The 20517-nt window shown below is 43.2% G+C and overlaps 1 protein-coding gene across 4 annotated transcripts in view; it reads left to right on the top strand.

Annotated features, from left to right (window-relative positions):
* DPYD (dihydropyrimidine dehydrogenase) overlaps positions 1-20517 on the top strand; it is a 701931-nt gene that overhangs the window by 600938 nt on the left and 80476 nt on the right. For all 4 annotated transcript variants that reach the window (XM_019479122.2, XM_006265262.4, XM_014599709.3 and 1 more), the window contains one exon: positions 20229-20408. In XM_019479122.2, coding sequence (XP_019334667.1) covers positions 20229-20408 — 180 coding nt within the window. The remainder of the gene's footprint in view (positions 1-20228; positions 20409-20517) is intronic.

Below are 20517 nucleotides of genomic sequence, written 5' to 3'. Positions count from 1 at the left end.
TCTACTTGATTCATATTCCTTTGGGGCCCAAACTAGTGCCAGCTCAACTCAGTGAGAAGACTTATGAATTTAAGTGGTATTTGAAATTGGATTGAGCTCTACATTCTGGTCCCAGAAAAAACAGATTGAAATGAAGGGAGTGGTACAATGGTGAAACAGGCCGTGGGTTTCCATACACCAGGTTAAATTAATACTGGTGAAACCTGAAAAAAACGTTTTTTGCCTTGTAATAAACTAAACATATCTGGTATGAAAATAAGGCTTGTACTTCCTTGCATCTAACCTCCATTCTGTGCAATGGGGATGAGAACACTGCACAGCTAGCTACAGCTCCTAAGACACTAGTATCAGACCAGAAAAACAGCTTTGCCCTGCCTGTCAGTATAATTTCTTCCAGTGGTGCAATTCAAGACTATGGGTAAGCAGCAGATAATGAAGCTGGCATGCCAGCAGGGAATTTCCTTCCACCAAAGGAATTCTCCACTGACCCCTTTGTACTACCTGGCTGCACAAAAGGAGTGTTGTATAATTTGCCCAAAGTATGAAAGAACAACATAAACATTTGCTTTTGGCAAAAACTTTTCTCAAAACCCAGAAATAAAGAGGAAGGACTGGGTTCTTCACTCACAGCTTGCATTGACGTAAATATATTTCCAGTATAGTGGCACGATACTGAAGGGATACAAGTAAGAAGAGATTCACACCAAGTACGAAGAGATTCAGACCGCTTTCCCCAGGGAATTTAAGAAAACAAAGTAAAAGTTAATGCATAACTATAATGTACATCATGCTACTTTTACACGTGGAGCCTTCCATTAGTAGAATGCATTTTTATGCTTTTAAATAGAGAATAGAATTTTTTTTATTGGATTTGATGCAAAATGAATAGCTGTCTCACAGTACATTGAAAACCTTATATCAAAGATTGGAAACTTTCTCTTCTACTGCTGCCATCTCTGTTAATCATTTGTATGAGCAGGTTGCTCCTCTAATTCAATTAAAATTTTAACGATCTGAAATTTTTGAACTTGTATTCCCAAAAGTAAGTCTGTGAGAAGGTTAGTGAGTCTGCGTTGTTGCAGGCAGGCTTTGCAGGGGGAAGGGAGGGGAGGGAGGAGGAAAGTTCCTTAGCTGGTCCATTAAATGCTAAGTCAGTATTTAAATGGGCTGGTGAGTCTGCTGCCTCACAGACTGGCTTTGCCTCTGGGAGCTCCCTTCAGCCATCCATAGATTCATAGATGTTAGGGTCGGAAGGGACCTCAATAGATCATCGAGTCTGACCCCCTGCATAAGCAGGAAAGAGTGCTGGGTCTAGATGACCCCAGCTAGATGCTTATCTAACCTCCTCTTGAAGACCCCCAGGATAGGGGAGAGCACCACCTCCCTTGGGAGCCCGTTCCAGACCTTGGCCACTCTAACTATGAAGAAGTTCTTCCTAATGTCCAATCTAAATCTGCTCTCTGCTAGCTTGTGGCCATTATTTCTTGTAACCCCCGGGGGCGCCTTGGTGAATAAATACTCACCAATTCCCTTCTGTGCCCCCGTGATGAACTTATAGGCAGCCACAAGGTCGCCACTCAACCTTCTCTTGCGGAGGCTGAAAAGATCCAGTTTCTCTAGTCTCTCCTCGTAGGGCTTGGTCTGCAGGCCCTTGACCATACGAGTGGCCCTTCTCTGGACCCTCTCCAGGTTATCCGCATCCCTCTTGAATTGCGGCGCCCAGAATTGCATGCAGTACTCCAACTGCGGTCTGACCAGCGCCCAATAGAGGGGAAGTATCACCTCCTTGGACCTATTCGTCATGCATCTGCTGATACACAATAAAGTGCCATTGGCTTTTTTGATGGCTTCATCACACTGCCGGCTCATGTTCATCTTGGAGTCCACTAGGACTCCAAGATCCTTTTCCACTTCCGTGCCACCCAGCAGGTCATTCCCTAGGCTGTAGGTGTGCTGGACATTTTTCCTCCCTAGGTGCAGCACTTTGCATTTCTCCTTGTTGAACTGCATCCTGTTGTTTTCTGCCCACTTGTCCAACCTATCCAGGTCTGCTTGCAGCTGTTCCCTGCCCTCCGGCGTGTCCACTTCTCCCCATAGCTTTGTGTCATCTGCAAATTTGGACAGAGTACATTTCACTCCCTCGTCCAAGTCACTGATGAAAACATTAAAGAGTATCGGTCCAAGGACCGAACCCTGCGGGACCCCACTGCCCACACCCTTCCAGGTCGAAACTGACCCATCCACCACGACTCTCTGGGTGCGACCCTCCAGCCAATTCGCCACCCACCGGACTGTGTAGTCATCCAAGTCACAGCCTCTTAACTTGTTCACCAGTAGGGGGTGGGATACCGTATCGAAGGCCTTCCTGAAGTCTAAGTATACGACATCCACCCCTCCTCCTGTGTCCAGGCGTTTTGTAACCTGGTCATAAAAAGAGACTGGATTGGTCAGGCACGATCTGCCTGCCACAAACCCGTGCTGATTTCCCCTCAGCATAATTTGTCCTGCTGGGCTCTCACAAATGTGAGCCTTGATAATTTTTTCAAAGACTTTGCCAAGGATGGAGGTGAGACTGACTGGCCTATAGTTGCCCGGGTCCTCCTTCCTCCCCTTTTTGAAAATGGGGACCACGTTGGCCCTTTTCCAGTCCTCCGGGACTTGGCCCATGCACCACGAGCTTTCAAATATTCCTGCCAGTGGCTCTGCAATGATGTCAGCCAATACCTTCAGCACCCTCGGATGGAGCTCGTCCGGGCCTGCCGACTTAAAGGCATCCAGTTCTTCCAAATGACTCTGCACTATTTCAGGGTCTACGCGTGGAAGTCTGGCGCCTTGCTGCTGCCTCTCTACAACCCCAGTGAGAGACTTGTCGTGCCCCTCACTTAGGAACACTGAGGCAAAGAACTCGTTGAGGAGTTCAGCCTTGTCCCCCCTGTCTGTCACCAATTGTTTCTGCCCATTTACCAGGGGTCCTATTCCTCCCTGGGCCTTCCTTTTACTCCCTATATATCTAAAAAACAATTTCTTGTTGTCTTTTACTTGGGTTGCCATCCTCAGCTCCATGGTAGCTTTGGCCTGTCTAACTGCCTCCCTACAAGCACGAGCAGAGGAGGTATATTCGTCTTCGGTGATCTTTCCCTGTTTCCACTTTATGTACTCCCCTTTTGGCCCTTAGGCTGCCCTGGATTTTTCTGGTCAGCCAGGGAAGCCTCCTGGCCCCTTTCCCTCTTTTGCCTCGCTCGGGGATCATCTTGCTTTGTGCCCGAAGGATCGTTTCCTTAAGGCACAGCCACCCTTCTTGGGCTTCCATCTCTTCAAATCTCCTACTCTGCAGTGCGTCCTTGATTAATCGCCTGAGTTCATTGAAATCAGCTTTCCTAAAGTCTAGCACTTTCACCCTACTAGTTACCTTACCCACTCGACGTCTTATGGTGAATTCTGTTATTAGGTGATCACTGTCCCCCAGATGGCCACCAATCTGGAGGTCCGCTACCATGTCATCTCCTGTTGCCAATACCAGATCCAGTATGGCATTCCCCCTAGTGGGACCGTGTACCTCCTGTGTCAGGTGGAGGTCCTGTACACAGGTTAGAAACCTGCGTGAGTGATGGGACTTTGCTGTCTGTGACTCCCAGCAGATGTCTGGGTAGTTTAGGTCCCCCATGACTACCACCTCTTTAGCTTTTATGGTCTCCAAGAGTTGCCTCAGGAGCCCCGAATCTCTTTCTTCCCCTTGCTGTGGGGGTCTGTAGCAGACTCCTACCACCAAATCCCTTTCTCCTTGCCCCCCATGTAGCCTAACCCACAATCCTTCTACTTCCTCATCCTCGGATTCTGTCTTGATGAGGGTCGATGTATATTGCTCATTGACATAGAGCGCAACCCCTCCCCCTTTCTTCCCCACCCTGTCCTTTCTGTACAATCTATAGCCCTCAATATGTACCGCCCAGTCATGGGATGAATCCCACCAGGTTTCCGTTAGCCCCACTAAGTCATAGGTGTTTAGTGCAAGCAGGAGCGCTAGTTCATCCTGCTTGTTTCCCATGCTCCTAGCATTAGTATATAGGCACTTGAGCCCTGCGACTGGTGCCTTTGCTGCCCCCCCGCTCCGAGTCCCAAGGGGCCCTTTGATTCTTACCTTCTCGTTTCTTACCTGTGCCGTAGTGCTGGCCTCCCCATGGCTTTCAGGTTCCCAATGCTCTCTTTCTTCAGGCGGGGCTGTCCTTGAATCCCTTACATCCCTTTGAATGTAAACACAGCCCTTGCACCCACAAACAGACAAGCTTATAAGCAAACCTAAAATTGTAGCCCTTTTGCTCTGGCCCCGTGACCTGGTCTTAGGGGTAGGCAACATGGGTGACCCAGGGTGTTGTGCTCAGGAGAGTGCTACACACATGCCCACACACGTGTGTGAGCAGCCCATGATCAAAGCAGTACTCTCCTCCCACCCCAAGCAGGAGAAAAGGTGCTCAGCCCAGCCTCTCCTGCCACCTCCAGCCACTGTTCAGGAGGAGCTGGGCTGGGCAATGTGGGGGGCAGCACCATGCAGCTCTGCCTCCCCACTGGATTGCTCCCCACACTCCTGCCTGCCTGCCTCTGCCTGCAGCAGTGCTGCTGACTTGGGGAGGTTCTGGGGGGGATACCGGTGGGTGGTTGGATTCTAGTCCACCTCTGGCTTGTGGACCACTCCTTCCCCCTAGGTCTCTCTCTCCCTCCTGTCTCTCTGGGGTTATTAATTGTCAGAGGATACTCCCTGACTAGCAGCTGGGACTCTACCACAGGCTGTCTGCTTACCACTTGAAAACCACACTGTTACTAAGTTATAAAGCATATGTTCTTCCTGGGAAAGTCAGAAATCTTTGACTAGAAAGCTAAGAAGTTTCTTGGATGTGCCACCAATCAGAGAAAACAAAGTATGCATTTAATACATTTTCCTTGTTTTTCATGGTTCTTCCATTAATGGTAAGTGAGTGGTAAGTCATAAGCAGTAAAAAAAAGGAGGAAAGAAGAATGAAAGAATGTGTGCTATGAGGAAGCATGGTGCCTGAGTCCTACATTAGACTATGCTGGGACCAGTACACATGCATTCCTGCTCAGGGAGGAATTTCTAGTGCAGTGATGCTCAACCTCAAGACCATGGGACAGATATGGTTCATGGAACCGTGTTGTCCAGCCCATAGGACTTCCTGCAGGTCTAGAAATTTGGCAACAGGGGAGCAGTGGCAATTAACACTGCCACCACTCCCCCACTGTCAAATTTCCAAGCCCTCTGGGCCATATACATGATCCTTCATTGCAGGGCTGGTGCCAAGGGTGTGATCTGGTACGGGGCCCGATACAGCATGCAAAACCAGCCCCACACGTTGGATCAGGGCCCAACTGAAATGGCTCAGCATGCTGGATCACAACCAAACTGGGCCAACCCCATACACTGGATATTGTGTCCAAGGCTTAGATCTGACCTGTGGACCAACCCCTGACCACTCACCTGGCCCATAGGACCAGAAGTTTGAGCACCGCTGCTCTAGTGCTAATCAGAGTTTTACTAAATGACTGACTAACAGCCATACAAATTTCCGTAGTGGTACTGAAACTTTTTCTGCCAAGGAAGGAACAAATTAGCTTAGAAAACAAGTCTTGATACCTTTTTGTACTAGTTTCCTTGTTGCAATATAAAGTGCCTTATACAGCAAGACCTACCTTATGAGAGAGATCCTTTTATCCAACTGACTAGCACAGCAGAAGCAAACAGATTATACAGAATTTTTTAAGTTGAAAAACACTTTTCTCAACATTGAAGTTATGCCACTGTTTGTCTTTATGATATACGTTATTTGGTCAAAAAGAAACCAATTGCTTAGGAAATGCAAAGGTAGGTTTTTATCACAGGCCTGAAGATTCAGAGGGTATAAATACATATACATTTGGAGCCCTTTCAAAAGGAAAAAAGTTTCAAAAGGATAGCACCAGCTGTTATGTTCTAATTGTTATGTATGAATGAGCTGAGAACGATACAAACCCTGCAGAACTGCTCCAACTTCAACACTGCTTCATCCAGGGTTAAAGTTGGAAGTTTTTGCAACATTTTGTATTGTTTACAGCTCATTCACACATAGCAATTAGAACTTAACAGCTGCTGCCCTTCTTTTGAAATGGCTCCAAATGTAAGTGTGTCCACACCCCAGGGGTCCAGCTGATTTTATTCATGTGAATCACATTCCTTAGTGGACCTAGCTAACTGGTTCACAAATTCTTAAGCCAAGGTGAGAGGGGATGAAAGCAATTTCAGCTGAAATAAAATAAAATAGTACTGAATGGACAGGTTGAACAAGGATGAAGTGTTAATTACTGCAGGACTAAATTAAGGGCTCCAAGATAGAAAAATTAATTAATTTTCGGGGTGGTTTAGATAGACTTGCAGCTTTCAAAAAAAAAAGCTAGTCACAGGTACCTTCTTCAGATAGGTAGGAAGGTACTTGTTAGAGTTTGTTGATTAAACCCTTTTCCATTAATGAATGCCATTTCATCTAAATGTAGCCAGGTTCAAGTCCTGGCTCCATCTGATTTTTAGTAATTTGCATGAAAAAAGCTGGGTATCAGGCAGAACAGAAATTTTAACATGGATCTCTTCATTAATACAAGACCTTTGTCCTGTCAGAGTGTTAAGTTGTACACCTGAAGAAAGTCCAAGAAAGTCAAGAACAGAGGCTAGAAAGTCTAGTCTCAGAAAATATTGAGAATTTGAAATGTATTAACATTCCACATCAGAGCCAAAAATCAAAATCATAAAAACATTTGTGAACTGGCAAATTTGAAGAAAAAAGTTACCGGTATGTTGTTTCAATCAAGACTTCTTGTTTATAATAATTTCAAAATATTTCATTTAAGTATCAGCACTTTATTTTTGTATTTTTCTTTAAATAATTAGCTTAAACTTAAAAAGTTTTATCAAAAGATAATTTTTTTTTTCCAAAATCTGAAACACTTGGACATTTTGACAGTTTTGAAACCCTCTTTTTTAATCTTTTTTCGAAACAAGATTTTTCCTAAAAATTACCCAAATACCAAAGCAGCCTCAGTTAGATAAATCAGCATTTAAAAACAAAACAGGAACAAAATCCAAAAATTTTGTCCAGCTCCAGGCAAGAAAATATGTAAATTCTGTGTTTGTTTTCCAGCATTATTTTTTGTTTCCTTGCAATAAGACTGGTTTTTTCCATATGTTAGAATTTGATAAAATACCTTTAAAAGCTCTTCCTGTATGATCCTACTCTGTTAGGATCTTTTTTATAACAACAAGCTTCCAGGTATAGGACGTCTTTTAAATAGGAGAGCTATCTTTGGAAGATAAGGAAAGGCTGTTCAAAAAAAAAAAATAGTAGTCAGGCATCTACTGTTTATATAATAGCATGTCAGACCAACCTGATTGCCTTTTACGATCAGGTCACAAAAGCATTGGATGCAGGTGTCACCGTGGATGTAGTCTTTCTGGACTTCAGCAAGGTCTTTGACACTGTCGACCACCTCATCCTCATTAAAAAATTGGGCGACTGTGGCATTGATGCCTACACAGTCAGATGGATTGCAAATTGGCTGAAGGGTCGTACTCAGAGGGTGGTGGTGGACGGGTCATATTCGACCTGGGGGGAAGTGGGCAGTGGAGTCCCCCAGGGCTCGGTCCTTGGGCCCGTACTATTCAATTTCTTTATCAGCGATTTGAACGACAGGGTGAAAAGCAACCTGTTTAAATTTGCTGATGATACCAAAATTTGGGGTGAGGTGGACACACTAGTAGGGAGGGAAAGACTGCAGCAAGACCTGGATAGGTTGCAGGGGTGGGCTAACAAAAACAGGATGCGTTTCAATACGGACAAGTGCAGGGTGCTGCACTTGGGCAGTAGTAACTGGCAGCACACTTATAAGATGGGAAACTCTCTTCTTGAGAGCATGGAGGCAGAAAAGGAACTTGGAGTCATTACTGACTCCAAGATGAACGTGGGCTGACAATGCGACGTCATGGTCAGCAGGGCCAACCGGAGCCTATCGTGCATCCACAGGTGCATCTCAAGTAGGGCCAAGGAGGTGATCCTCCCCCTCTATGCGACACTGGTCTGGCCACAGCTGGAGTACTGTGTCCAGTTCTGGGCACCCCACTTCAAGAGGGATGTGGACAACATTGAGAGGGTCCAGAGGAGGGCCACCCACATGATCTGGGGACAGCAGGGCAGACCCTGAGGCTACGGGACCTGAACCTGTTCAGCCTTCACAAGAGAAGGCTGAGGGGGGACCTGGTGACCATCTATAAACTCACTAGGAGGGACCAGAAGGGTTTGGGGGAGACCTTGTTTCCCCTAGCGCCCCCCTGGATAACAAGGAATAACAGCCACAAGTTGTTGGAGAGTAGGTTTAGATTAGACATCCGTAAGAACTACTTCACAGTTAGGGCAGCTAGGATCCAACTTCCAAGGGAAGTGGTGCTGGCTCCTACCCTGGGGGTCTTTAAGAAGAGGCTTGATGCCTACCTGGCTGGGGTCATTTGAGCCCAGTTTCCCTCCTGCCCAGGCAGGGGGTCGGACTTGAAGATCTACAAGGTCCCTTCCGACCCTACTTCTATGATTCTATGATCTGTAACTACATGGCACCTTTGGCAATGCTGCCCAACAACTAAGCCAACTGGAGGAATTCATTTCCGCCCACAGTATCTTCCTGTTAGTTGGTGCAGGATAGAATAGATGGCATTTATAAATAAAGTGAAATATAAAAGATTATTCAATACATATGTGATAAATTTAAAGACAGGTATAGAAACTACAGATTTGCTTGGCCTATTTAGACAATGGCTAAATAGAGATAGTCAAAAAGCCTGAGGCTGAATCATTTCAATTTTTGCAGATTAGTCTAAGCTGCATAGACTGAACCAATAAGCAAGTGAACAGACATTCAGTTTTTATTCAGGAAATGCAGCCACATGTCTGCATGTCTCAGGCCAGAAGTCAGAAGGTGCTAGAGCACATGTCCCTGCTTGGCGGGAGCAGACAGTTTGGGCCAAGGCTAGCCTGCCTACCCTGCAATGGGGGTTTGGGGAGGAGGTTCACAGCATCCTGGGATGCTGAGGGTCTGTGCATTAACTTAAAACTGGAGGAGATCTGGGGCAGAAGTTCAGCAAACTGGTTTAACCTAAATTAGTTGTGTGATACTGTATCCATCCAGGTTTCTCTTAAACTGGTTTTGGCCATTTTGAAAGCAGTTTATATGCACTGAATCCCTGTTGTGTTCCAGATTTGATCTGATTTCCAACCACTTATCCTTTTTTATGTGTAATTTCTGTCTCTAGCCAGTGGGATTTAGCTTGTCTGCCTTCATATATCTTCTTCAGATTATGCAGATCTCATAATACAGTAATACAGGTTGTTGTGAGTGACTGAATATGGAGTTATTTCTCATGAGTCTTCACCCATGTACCTGAGGAAAAAAAGGCTTGTATGCCCAAGCATACAAATACATGAGCCCTCTGTCACTGACGGTTAAGTTACTGTGAATGAAAAGAATGAGAAAAGCTGCGTACAGGTGATTACTCCAGGTGCATTGTGAATCCTCATTTGCTTTTGTGGTAACTTGTGCCTACACATGTGCTGTAAGTCAGGAGTATCAAAGTAGGAGACCATAAGGAGTCTCACGAACCAGATCTGAACCCACCTCTGGTGGTGGGATGAGCAACAGGAGCTGTACAAGGGCTAATATAGCCATTGCTTGCTCTCCAGCCATCAAGACAGTGGGGCTCCATACCCTGGATTTCAGTGGTGGGCCCCACCCCAGTTCACCCCATCCCCAAATTCCTAGCCTCTATTGAAGCCCCAAAGGCCAGGTGAAATGGCTCTGCAAGCCATATTTTTGACACGTGTATCCTAACTACATCAACAGAGTGCCTGTCCTCCCATTTGTATGAATGGAGTCCGAGGGTTTTAAAAAAAATTATTGGAAAAAAAAGGGACATAGAATAAACTCGGGAAAACCAGCAGTTAATAAATCTACAATATTAAGTAAGACAAACATCCTGTAAGGTTCCTTGCCAATAGTGTTAACCCCACTTCTCTCCTCTTAGTTAATGAGTCAGTGCACTCTTCTCCCCTCCATCTTGTCTTGGATTATCTGATGCAAAAGCCTCCAGCTTGTAATGTTAGTTGGCATGACCTCTAACCCCAAGCAGATTTGTTGCTTTCTCTTGTCTCTTTGCTAACCAATAGCAATAATAGTGTTCTATTACCTCCGAAGCCTAGTATTCCCTTAAACAGCATGTCACATACTGAAATGTAAATGAGGTCTGATCTATTCAGTCCTTTCCCTTTGCTCACTAGCTAGTTCTGACAAAAAACTCCATCCCCTCTTGAGTGGTCAGATAGCTGCAGACTACTCTTCTCCCTTACCCCTATCAAGAGCAGGAATACCCTACCCATTAGACTTTAAGGCCAGGTCTTAAATCAGTAAAGCAGAACAGGGGTAGTGGTTGTAGTCGTGTTGGTCTAAAGACATAGGCATAAAATAATACTAGTTTTTATAAAAACGGAGGTACAGTAGCTAGGCAGACTGCTAGTGGTGAAACAGTTTGTGGATAAAAAGATTGATGGGTATAAATTTGTATAACAAATGCAAATCACAGAGCTTTACAGTTCTGCCATATTAGTTTCCATTTGTTATAGCTGTGCAACATCAAAGCAATGATGTCCGTATATTTAGTGGTAATGTAACGGACTACTAAAATAAATCAAAGTGAGAGTTTCTAAGTGAAGGTGCTTTTGGATAGATGTGATATCTTTTATTAGACCAACAAAATACTTGGAAAATTGTTCTTTGCAAGCTTTCGGGCACAAACACCCTTCTTCAGGCATAAAGAGAGTCTCTCCATCTGTTCCTGAAGAAGGGTGTTTGTACCCAAAAGCTTGCAAAGAACACTTTTTCCAAGTATTTAGCTGGTCTAATAAAAGCAGAACAGGTCTTTTTAGTTGCCAATTAGGACATTTCATATAGACTAAACTTTGAGCTCTACAGATTGCTTCCTGAGGTCCTAAATGGACTTTGCACAAACACTTGTCTATATATGTTGAAATGCAAGATTCTAGAAAGGCTTACCAACCCTCTTCCAACCAGTCCCGTGTCTTAATCTTGCTTCCCAAGCCTTATTAAATAGCATCCCATCTGCTAATCTAACTCTCTAGTATCATTTAAGCAGCTAATATGAATAAAGCAAATTATTCCATCTGTATTTTACCCATGTTCAAGTAATTTTTTCTTAGTCATGTATTTGTCCTTTAGAACAGAGTTTGTCAAACTGTTTCAGAACGTGAGCTCACTGTCTCATAGCCCACCACCCATCACTCTCTAAATCACGCAGCATCCCCCAGGCAACTATATAACAATTGCATCTATGCAAAAGTAATTTTAGATAGGTATTTAATATATGTTTACATGTTCCTATTTCATTTATAGATAGAAATAAATGGAAGTCCTGCACCTCCCAGTAATATTTTTCAGTATTACTGGGAGTTGCTGAAGTAATCAGGTGATGCTGAATGTGCTTGTTTTGACTGTTTATGCCTTCTGTGCATCTTTACTTCATTACTAAGGAGCTGCAAAATGAATTGCTTTATCTTCATGTGCATCAAGTGGACAGTCATTTTATTATATAGCCCAGGATGTTCTCTGTAGAGTCAAGGCTTCTGCTATTAGTACTTAGAATACATTTTTAAACTCGAATGTAAGAAATTCACTAAGCTAAAATCATACTTTTGCCCACCATGATTGAATTAGTTTTCTTAAGGATGTCAAGTTACATGTGTAGGTAAAAAGGCTTTGATAGGTTCCTTTGTGAAGTACCTTGAATTCTTTTATGTAGTTCACCTTTTCTTCAATATAGTCTAAATCAATAGAATCTAGTCAAAAGAAAAAAAAGTGATCTCAACTGGACATTGAGAAACAGTCTAGAATTGTTCATAAATACCTATATACAGAAAGCTAGATGTATGGATTTAACACTTCTCGAATGAATTTATAATGAAAATAATGAAAAATAGTTTTAGAACTAGATACAGATTATAATACAAATGAAAATAAATTAAGTAATTCCTATGCTTACCTTTCGGACATATCAATGAGGAACGCTTCAAAGCAAACTCAGCCAAATTAAAAGTAAAACTGTTTATCCATTGTAGAAGCTTTAATGGAATCTGAGAAGAGTTGTTCTTGTTTATCCTATTGCGATAGTAAGAATATTAGAAAGTATTAAGTCAAAGATTGATTTCCTAATAGGATGGCATTTTGAGACTTATTTTACTTAGAAATCTTGTGCTGTAGAAAAGCTGAAATAAGTCTCCTACTTTTGGAGGAAGCAAGATGGCATTCTGCTAAATGTTAGAATTTTATTACTTGAAGTTTAAAAGAAAGCAAGCAAGCAAGCAGCCAGAGAGACCTAAGAATATAAAAGCATTTGAGATCTCAGAAGGAGTTTAAATCAATGCACTGCCACAGTTACAGCACAGATGAAAGAGCCTGCTGTCTCAATTGCCAGGAAACTACTTAGAAACTCTCACTTTGATTTCTTTTAGTAGTCCGTTACATTACCACTAACTGCAATATATAGGGACATCACTGCTTTGATGTTGTACAGCTACAACAAATGGAAACTAATATGGTAGAACAGTAAAGCTTTGTGATTTGCGTTTGTATATACAAATATATACCCATCAATCTTCTTATTTGCAGACTGTTTCACTGCTACCAGTCTGCCTAGCTACTGTACCTCTATTTTTATAAAAACTAGTTTTATTTTATGCCTATATTTGAAAGAGAGAAACACATTTTGAATGGGAGAAAAACTAAAAATTGCCCTAAAATTTACTACTAAACCATAAATGCTATGAATTCAGTAATAATGCAGAGTTACAATAGTGATTTAAGGCAGGTTAAATAGGTGCACTCATGCTTTACAAGACTGAACTTGATACAGTCAAGAACATTGCCTTGCTGATGCCAAACACAGAGGCATTTTTTGTTTTTACAGCTCCAATCTCACTAAGAATATTTACACCTCTTGAAAAATGAAAATGCAGTAGAACACAGAGGACAGGTTCTCTGACCTTCTCCAGACTTCTGTGCTGCTCCGCTCATGTAAACGGTCTACAGACTGGCTGCAACCCCCTCACTGGGAATAGTTTCAGGAAGGTTCCAGCTGGTGCAGAAACTGCATGTTTGTTTCCTACATCACCAACAGCTCCTCCCAACACCCTGAGTATAAAAGGCAAAGTGTAAAGTTGAAGGAGTGTGAAACTAGAGTACACTGTTGCTGATATCACATTAGCTTCTTCTCTTGACCTTGCTGAGGCTACTTCTTATGATTTAGAGTCTATGGTGGTGGAAAAGGCAAGGAAAAAAGTGAACAAGTTAGGGACAGGCAAGAAATGTACATTTGCCCATCCAAATCTGCAAAAATGCATTTCTAAATAATCCCCTTTTCTTCCACATCTTCCAAGATGGTGATCACAGGCATTGCGTGTCTTCGAAGTGGAATGGGTCAGCTTGTGAACTGCTGGGGAGTTGGTGTCTGGGTATCTGACAATATGGAAGCTTAGTGGTCCTATTCAGGTCCCCTTTGATCTATGTCTCTAGGCAGGCCCTTACAGCTTTTTATGCACAGACCATAACAAATCAGGAGACAGTGCTGTGTCAGGATGTCTACCAATGCTCTCAAAAGCAGTAACGTTTCACAAATTCCTGAAGTTCTGCTCAGACAAAACTCATAACTGAACCCAGTGGGAGATTTGCCATAGTAAAGAGTTCAGGAACTGGCCCTACTGTGGTTTATAATAATTATAAAAGCCCAGCAGGCTATTTGAAAAGTTGTATTATTATTGATATAGTAATACATGCCATTGATATTCATAGCATTTTTTTAAATATGAAATGTGAATGAAAAGATTATAAATAGACATGAGTTATTAAAAACAAACATGTATGAAGCTATAAAAAGGACTCTGCTGACAAATTTATTCTAGCTCAACTGCTGAGGACTGTAATGTTTCGAGGTCCCTTTGCCAACGCTATATTGAAGATTCCTACCTGTTTATCCATATATTAGATTATATTTTGTACTATACATAATTAGGAATGCAAGTTGCTTTCATTCTTGCAAATTCACAGGGCAATGTTACTTATAGCTTTATCCAGTGATGTATTTCATATGCTTATTTTTCTTTGAAATATATGGAAGTGCATTTCATTTAATAGCAGCTATGCATTCTTCATCTCAGGATCATTTACTTAGGAAAGTATTTATAGGTAGTACTGGGCATGACTACATGAGATGTTACTGCGCAATAGTTACTGCCCATTTATTTAGTACTTGTATAAGCAAGTAACTGGAGTTACTGCACAGTAGCACTGCCAAACATCTTTTAAGTAACGCTACTGCACAGTAGCCTAATAATACCATGCAGTACCATATTAACACAGTCCATCCTGAGATGTGCTACTGTGCAATATTATTTGGCAATTGCACGGTCAGCTTCTCATTATATGTGCCCACTGAGTACTCAGAGGTGTGTGTATCTTCATACGATTCTAGCATGCTCTCATAGACTGCATCCACCTGAGCGTAGATGTTTGGTTCCCCAGGGAAAATAGTAGCAGGACATCTTGTGCCACCACTAGTTGTCCCCGGGGAACACCTGTGACACATGCCCTCTGGCATGTGGCAGGTTACCCCAGGTGGGGTAGTAGAGCCTGGGGCCAGCACTGGCCTGGTCCCAGCAGACTTACCTGAGGTCCTGGGGGCCTCCTGGGGCTGCAGCAGGGACAATCTTGCTGCACAGAGCCTGACCAGCAGCTGGAGTATGGTTCTGGCCAGACAGGCACTGCCTATTCATGCGCTATCCCCCCTGCATGGGTTTTTTGACCCTTGGATATCCAGGGGTCAAGGGCCCCCCTTTACTCCCTTGCAGCATGGAGAACAGATGAATGCGTGGTATGTGATACTGCAGACGTGTCTGTTGTGCTACATACTGCATAGCCATGCTTGTCTGGACAGAGCTTAATTTCCATGTTGGGGTGTCAGTCTGCCTGCCTCCTTTATAATGTAAGGGGGGCATACAAGAGTAGAACAAGAGCACTGATACTGGTAGGAGGAGGAGAGCAAATGGGGACTCCTGTTGCACAAAGGAAACGGTTGAGTCCCTGAAAGGAACATTGCTTGTGTTGCCTAAGCAGCTGCATAGTCTACCAGTAAAAAAAGGGCCGATGGTCTTGGTCTGGGCAGAAAAATGAGGTGACCAATCTTAATGTGGTTACCTTTTAATCAGGAGAAAATGTATATTTCTGTTAATTAGGGATGTTTTGTTGTCCAGATAGATTAATTTGGGATTAAAAGCCTGGCCATAAAGTTAGAGATGAATCCCCAAATCCTGGGGCATTGTGGAGCTTTATATGTGTATTGTAGATTGTTCATAGAGAAAACAGATTATACCCCATTTTACTAACATATAAGCTTACATTTTAATTAAATGTTCCTGGTGGAAGCACATACCGGTTTTAATGTTAAAGGTTAATGCAGGCATGTATTGGTATAATAGACCCTGTTAGATTATGTAACAGTGCAACTATGCTCTTGTTTAGAGGTTTGCTTTGGGATATTTAGTAAAGTGCAAATCCATAATTGTGGTTAATAATGGCTTTGTGGAAGAGAATGGAATACAGAACAGATTTTTTTCATTTTTGATTTCTTGCTACGCTGCTAGCCACCCTACCAGCCAATGGCAACAGTCATTGAACTGTAAGTGATGTTCTTTTTTATGTCTCTGCATATGGAAAGACATTTATGATGCATATATGGTATTAAACAGGAGGTGATAGTAAACAGAAGATCTGCATTTTCCCATCTATGATATTCTTGTACCTTAGTCTTCTTCCCCTCTCTCTAGTCAAATAAAATACCATCAGATAAGCTGGCATTTTGGTATTTTATTTGTGACTCAGATCTGCAAGGAGCTAAATAAACTTCTGCTTCCAATGAAATCTGTGAGAAACATTGTTTAGCCCCATATAGAAGACAAGAAGCATTTTGCAAGATAAGAGTACTGCTTTATAGATGGTGTTGTAACATAGAAATAAAAATATGGCCATATAAAAGGTGTGTCCTAAGACAGGGGTTCTCCACCCCACAGCCCACAGGCCAGATCCAGACGCTGGTGCCATGTCATTTGGCCAATGGGGCTCTTCATGAGTCCACGGGGAGCCTCATTGGCCATGGCCCTTCATGTAAGATCGGGTGTGTAGAGCAACACAGGGCCCAATCATAGCACATGAGGATCAGCCAAAGGTGTGTGGGATCTAATCCAGCCCACAGACTGATTCCTTGTCACTCAACTATCCTGCAGGGCCAAAAGGTTGAGCATCATTATCCTAAGAGAATTTTGTTCTTATAATACTTTAGGACCAGCCAAAAACACTGTAGAATGAGTTATGTTTGCCATGTGTGGGTGTTTGATCTTCAATAAAAACCTCTTTTTATTCCAAGAAAGGCCCAAAAACACAAGCACTTACTTCTACCAACAAGGAAGTCAGTAGTGCTACACTTGTCAGTAATTATGTGCAAAATTGGGCCCACTGTTCCCAAAGACTTGATTCAGCAGGGTGCTTAAACACTCGAGAATCAAGCACATATTTAAATTCTTTGCTAAGTCTGGTCCTAAGTTTTGCTATTTCTGATGGCATTTTTCTTTCATAGAGTGACTTAATTTCTTGTAAAGGCCCTATTGTGCCTTCAGGTGCTCCAGTGGTTCCCACTAATGACAAGAGGAGGAATGCGCCCCTGGAATTTGCCCCTTGGGATTCTTAGTATGATAGCATCCCTTATACAATTTTATATTAGTTTAGTTCAGAACACAGCACTGTAATATGCAAAATGATAAAAGCGTATTTATTTATAAGGTTATTACATGCATCCTCCAGCATATCTCATGTGTATACATCTTGTCAAAATATTTCAGGATTCCGACAACAGAATCTGAACCTGTTTTAAGTGACATGACATGGCTTTTAACTGTGTTTTCTTACCGTTTTAATATTTTTTAAGAATAGCTAATAAAAGTGTTACACACACACTAAAAAAATAGAATCCCTTAATGAACAAAGAGGTTTAAATAAAGCATTGGTTGAGTTTTACAGTTAAATAACCTGTAGAGGAAATTATTATGATGTTCTCTATAATTGCTCTGAAAAAGTCTCTAAGTCTGTGGAAAGCATAACAGACCTAATTAATGCTCACACTGTTTCTCCAGAGAAACAGATTTTGTGTAATGTAAATGGGCTTCATAGGAAATGTTCTTGTGCATATTTTAGTTATTCCTTATTTCTTTTTCCTGCAAAGCTGTAGCGTACAGTATTTTACAGTGTAAAATGTACCTTTCATCTAAACTGTGTGACCACGAGCAAAATCTTGATATTTTTAGCTAGATCTCGTTTTTTAAAAACGAATTATATCAATTATGATCTAGTGAACCCGATAGTTGAATTTTAGATGCTTGTGCTTATTTCTGTATTTTTTTAAATGGATAACCAGAATATTGTATTGTTTCTTATATTAAAGTACATGCATTTGTTTTAGGTAGGAATGCTACTGCTTTTTGCTGTCCACATACTAATGAAAACTATATTGGTCATTGAAAATGATATAGCTTAGTGTCTATCCAATAGTACCTCTTTCTCCTTCTGCATAAATTTCAGCTGACATTTATACCTCCTGAGCACATCTACACAGACAATTAACTGTGCAGTAGTGTAATTTACCATGCAGTAAGCATGTGTGTCTACACATGCACATGCTTACTCTGCAGTAAATCTCACTAATCATGAGTAAATTTGCTACCTACAAACACAAGTAGCAAATTTACTCTCGATTAGTAATGGTGCAGTAGTGCTTGTGTAGATGCCTGGCTGAGAGAAAATCTGCTCCCAGTCAGCCATCCACCAGGGTGTGATAGATTGCTCCCTGCCCCTGGAAGCTGCCTGCTGCTGGGGTGGGCTCTGCTACAGGAGCCCAGGTGGAGAATGTGTCCCCCTGCTCCAGCAGTGGGGAGCTCCAAGCCTCCCACTCCGAGATTGCAATCTGGGAGCAGGGGGCTGCAAGATCCTTATCTCCCAGCACCAGCTACACAACTGCAGGGTTGGCACTGGGAGACCCTTATCTCCTAGCGCCGGCCCTTTGACCAGGGAGCTGGGTACCCACGCCCCCCGAGCCCCTCCCATCCACACACAGCCCTCCTTTAGTCTCCCCACACAAGCACAGCCCTCCCCAACAAGCACATCCCTCCACCACACTCACAATCCTCCCTCCCCCCACAGTCCCTACTAACCCCCGACAGCAGCTGGGTCCTGATCCTTGCTGAGCTTCTGCTTGCTCCAGCATGCTAGGGGTACGTACCCTGCATGCTGGGGCAGCAGAAGCACGTAGAGACGCTCTGGCCAGAAACCAGAGCATCTCTCTGGAGGACCGGCTTCCCAGTTACCTCAGAGCATGGTATGGAACCATGCCCTGCGATGGTTTTTCCCCCCGGGGTATTTTTTTGATACCTGGATATCCAGGTATCAAATTTTGGGTCCATGCCACAAATATGCAGTGCGAGGAACATTTTTTCTTTTGCAGTGTGCCTCTTTGAGCATCTCAAACTGGTTTGGGATGCTGCAAGAGGCACATGCACGTTCATCTGGACATGCCCTATAGGTCCAAAGCAGAAGGCAAATAAAAGGAAACTAATTATTAGACACTCACTTTTCTATCCCTTGTCACTGTCAAATAGTCGGGACCATAGGGCAGAGCAGGGTGCATTCTTTCAGGAGAAAAACTCTTTTAGGACCACTTTTTAAGGGCTGTTTAGTTTGATGAAACACAACTGGGATTTTCCCAGATTATTTTAATGCTCAGCATAGATCACTGTTGTTGACACCAGATAATACTTATTGCCATATTTGCTGTTTGGGGTAAATGTTTCATAGATGAGATTGAGTTACCCTTGCAGTACCCACTAATCCCGTTAATAGTGGTGCCCATCAGACAGCTAGGTCACTGGTGAGTGTGTCAGGGCTTGGACCCTGAGCCCTGGAAGATTGTCCAGAGAACAGTTGGGGGGTGGGGGTAGGAGGTGGACATATGTCATCACCCAATTTGAGGTGGCTTTTTTGGCCTCTAGGGGCACATCCAAATGAATGTGGCCATGCAGTATGTGGCACTGCAAACGCATCTGAAGTGCCACGTACCACACAGTAAGGTGTTCTCCATGCTGCAAGGGCACACTGGCCATGCTTGCATGTTTGTTTGTTTTTTCTGTGGGGTATCCAGGGGTCAAAAAACCCGCCGAAAACAAAAATGGACCAGTGCACTCATGGGCAGCTCACGCTACTGAAAAGTGGAACCAGGTAGCCCAGAGCTGTACTGTGGCTGCCAGCCAGGCTCCGTCCAGCAGGATTGCTGCTGCTGCAACCCTGGGAGGACCCCAGGGAAAGCTGCTGGGACCAGCCCAGTGCTTCCCTACCACCCCTGGGGTAACTTGCCATGCACCAAAGGGCACGTGGCACAGGCCTTCCTCAGGGACAAGTAGCTGCGGTGCAAGGTGCGACTCTAATAATTGGCCCTGGGGAACCAAATCTCTGCATTCATCTGTATGCAGCCCTAGAGCCTTAAAGCGGCTTGACAGCTACAATCTGGTCATTTAAAAAAAACAAAAAAGAATTGGTGCTGATGGTAAGGATCTCCTTCTTCTGTATCTGCTTCCTCTCATGTTATGTTTAGGCCGCAGGCTCTTCGAGGCAGAGGTCATCTCATTGTTACCTGTTTGGACAGTGCCTAATGCAATGAGGCACACTGCATGCAGGCATCATAGCAAAACAGATAATATCAAAAAAGAGTCCTGAGAGCTGCAGTACAGTACACATAAATGTCCTCACATACTGCAAAGTGTTCTGTTCCTGGTTAGCCTGAGATCTTTGTTTTAAGGTCATCTGCTATTTATTTGAGTGGATCTAACTGATTTGGAATGAGATTCCATGTTCCTAATGTGGACTGGCAGACCACAGTCTCCCAGGAACCAAGTAACTAGATCTGAACATCAGGAAATACTGGCAGTAGTTGTTAAGTTCACATGCACTGTAGGATATGTATTGCTGATTGCTGGTTGTATGTATTGTAGGTGTGCAGTGCAATTCAGAATCAAGATTTCACTGTAATTGAAGACTACTGCACAGGATTGAGAGCCCTACTTTATCTGAAAAGTATTGAGGAACTTGAAGATTGGGATGGACAGAGCCCTACAACCATGTGCCACCAGAAAGGAAAACCAGTACCCCAAATTGCTGATCTGATGGGAAAGGTATGCTGTTACAATATACTTCCTATTTAATGAAATTAGCTTTTGGTTGTATCTTACCATGGGTAGTCAGTATGTCTTCTAGACATTACTAAATATCAGCAGGCAGCTT

The sequence above is a fragment of the Alligator mississippiensis genome, chromosome 5, assembly GCF_030867095.1.
Source record: "Alligator mississippiensis isolate rAllMis1 chromosome 5, rAllMis1, whole genome shotgun sequence".
NCBI lineage: Eukaryota > Metazoa > Chordata > Crocodylia > Alligatoridae > Alligator > Alligator mississippiensis.
This window is presented reverse-complemented; position numbering and strand designations above follow the sequence as displayed.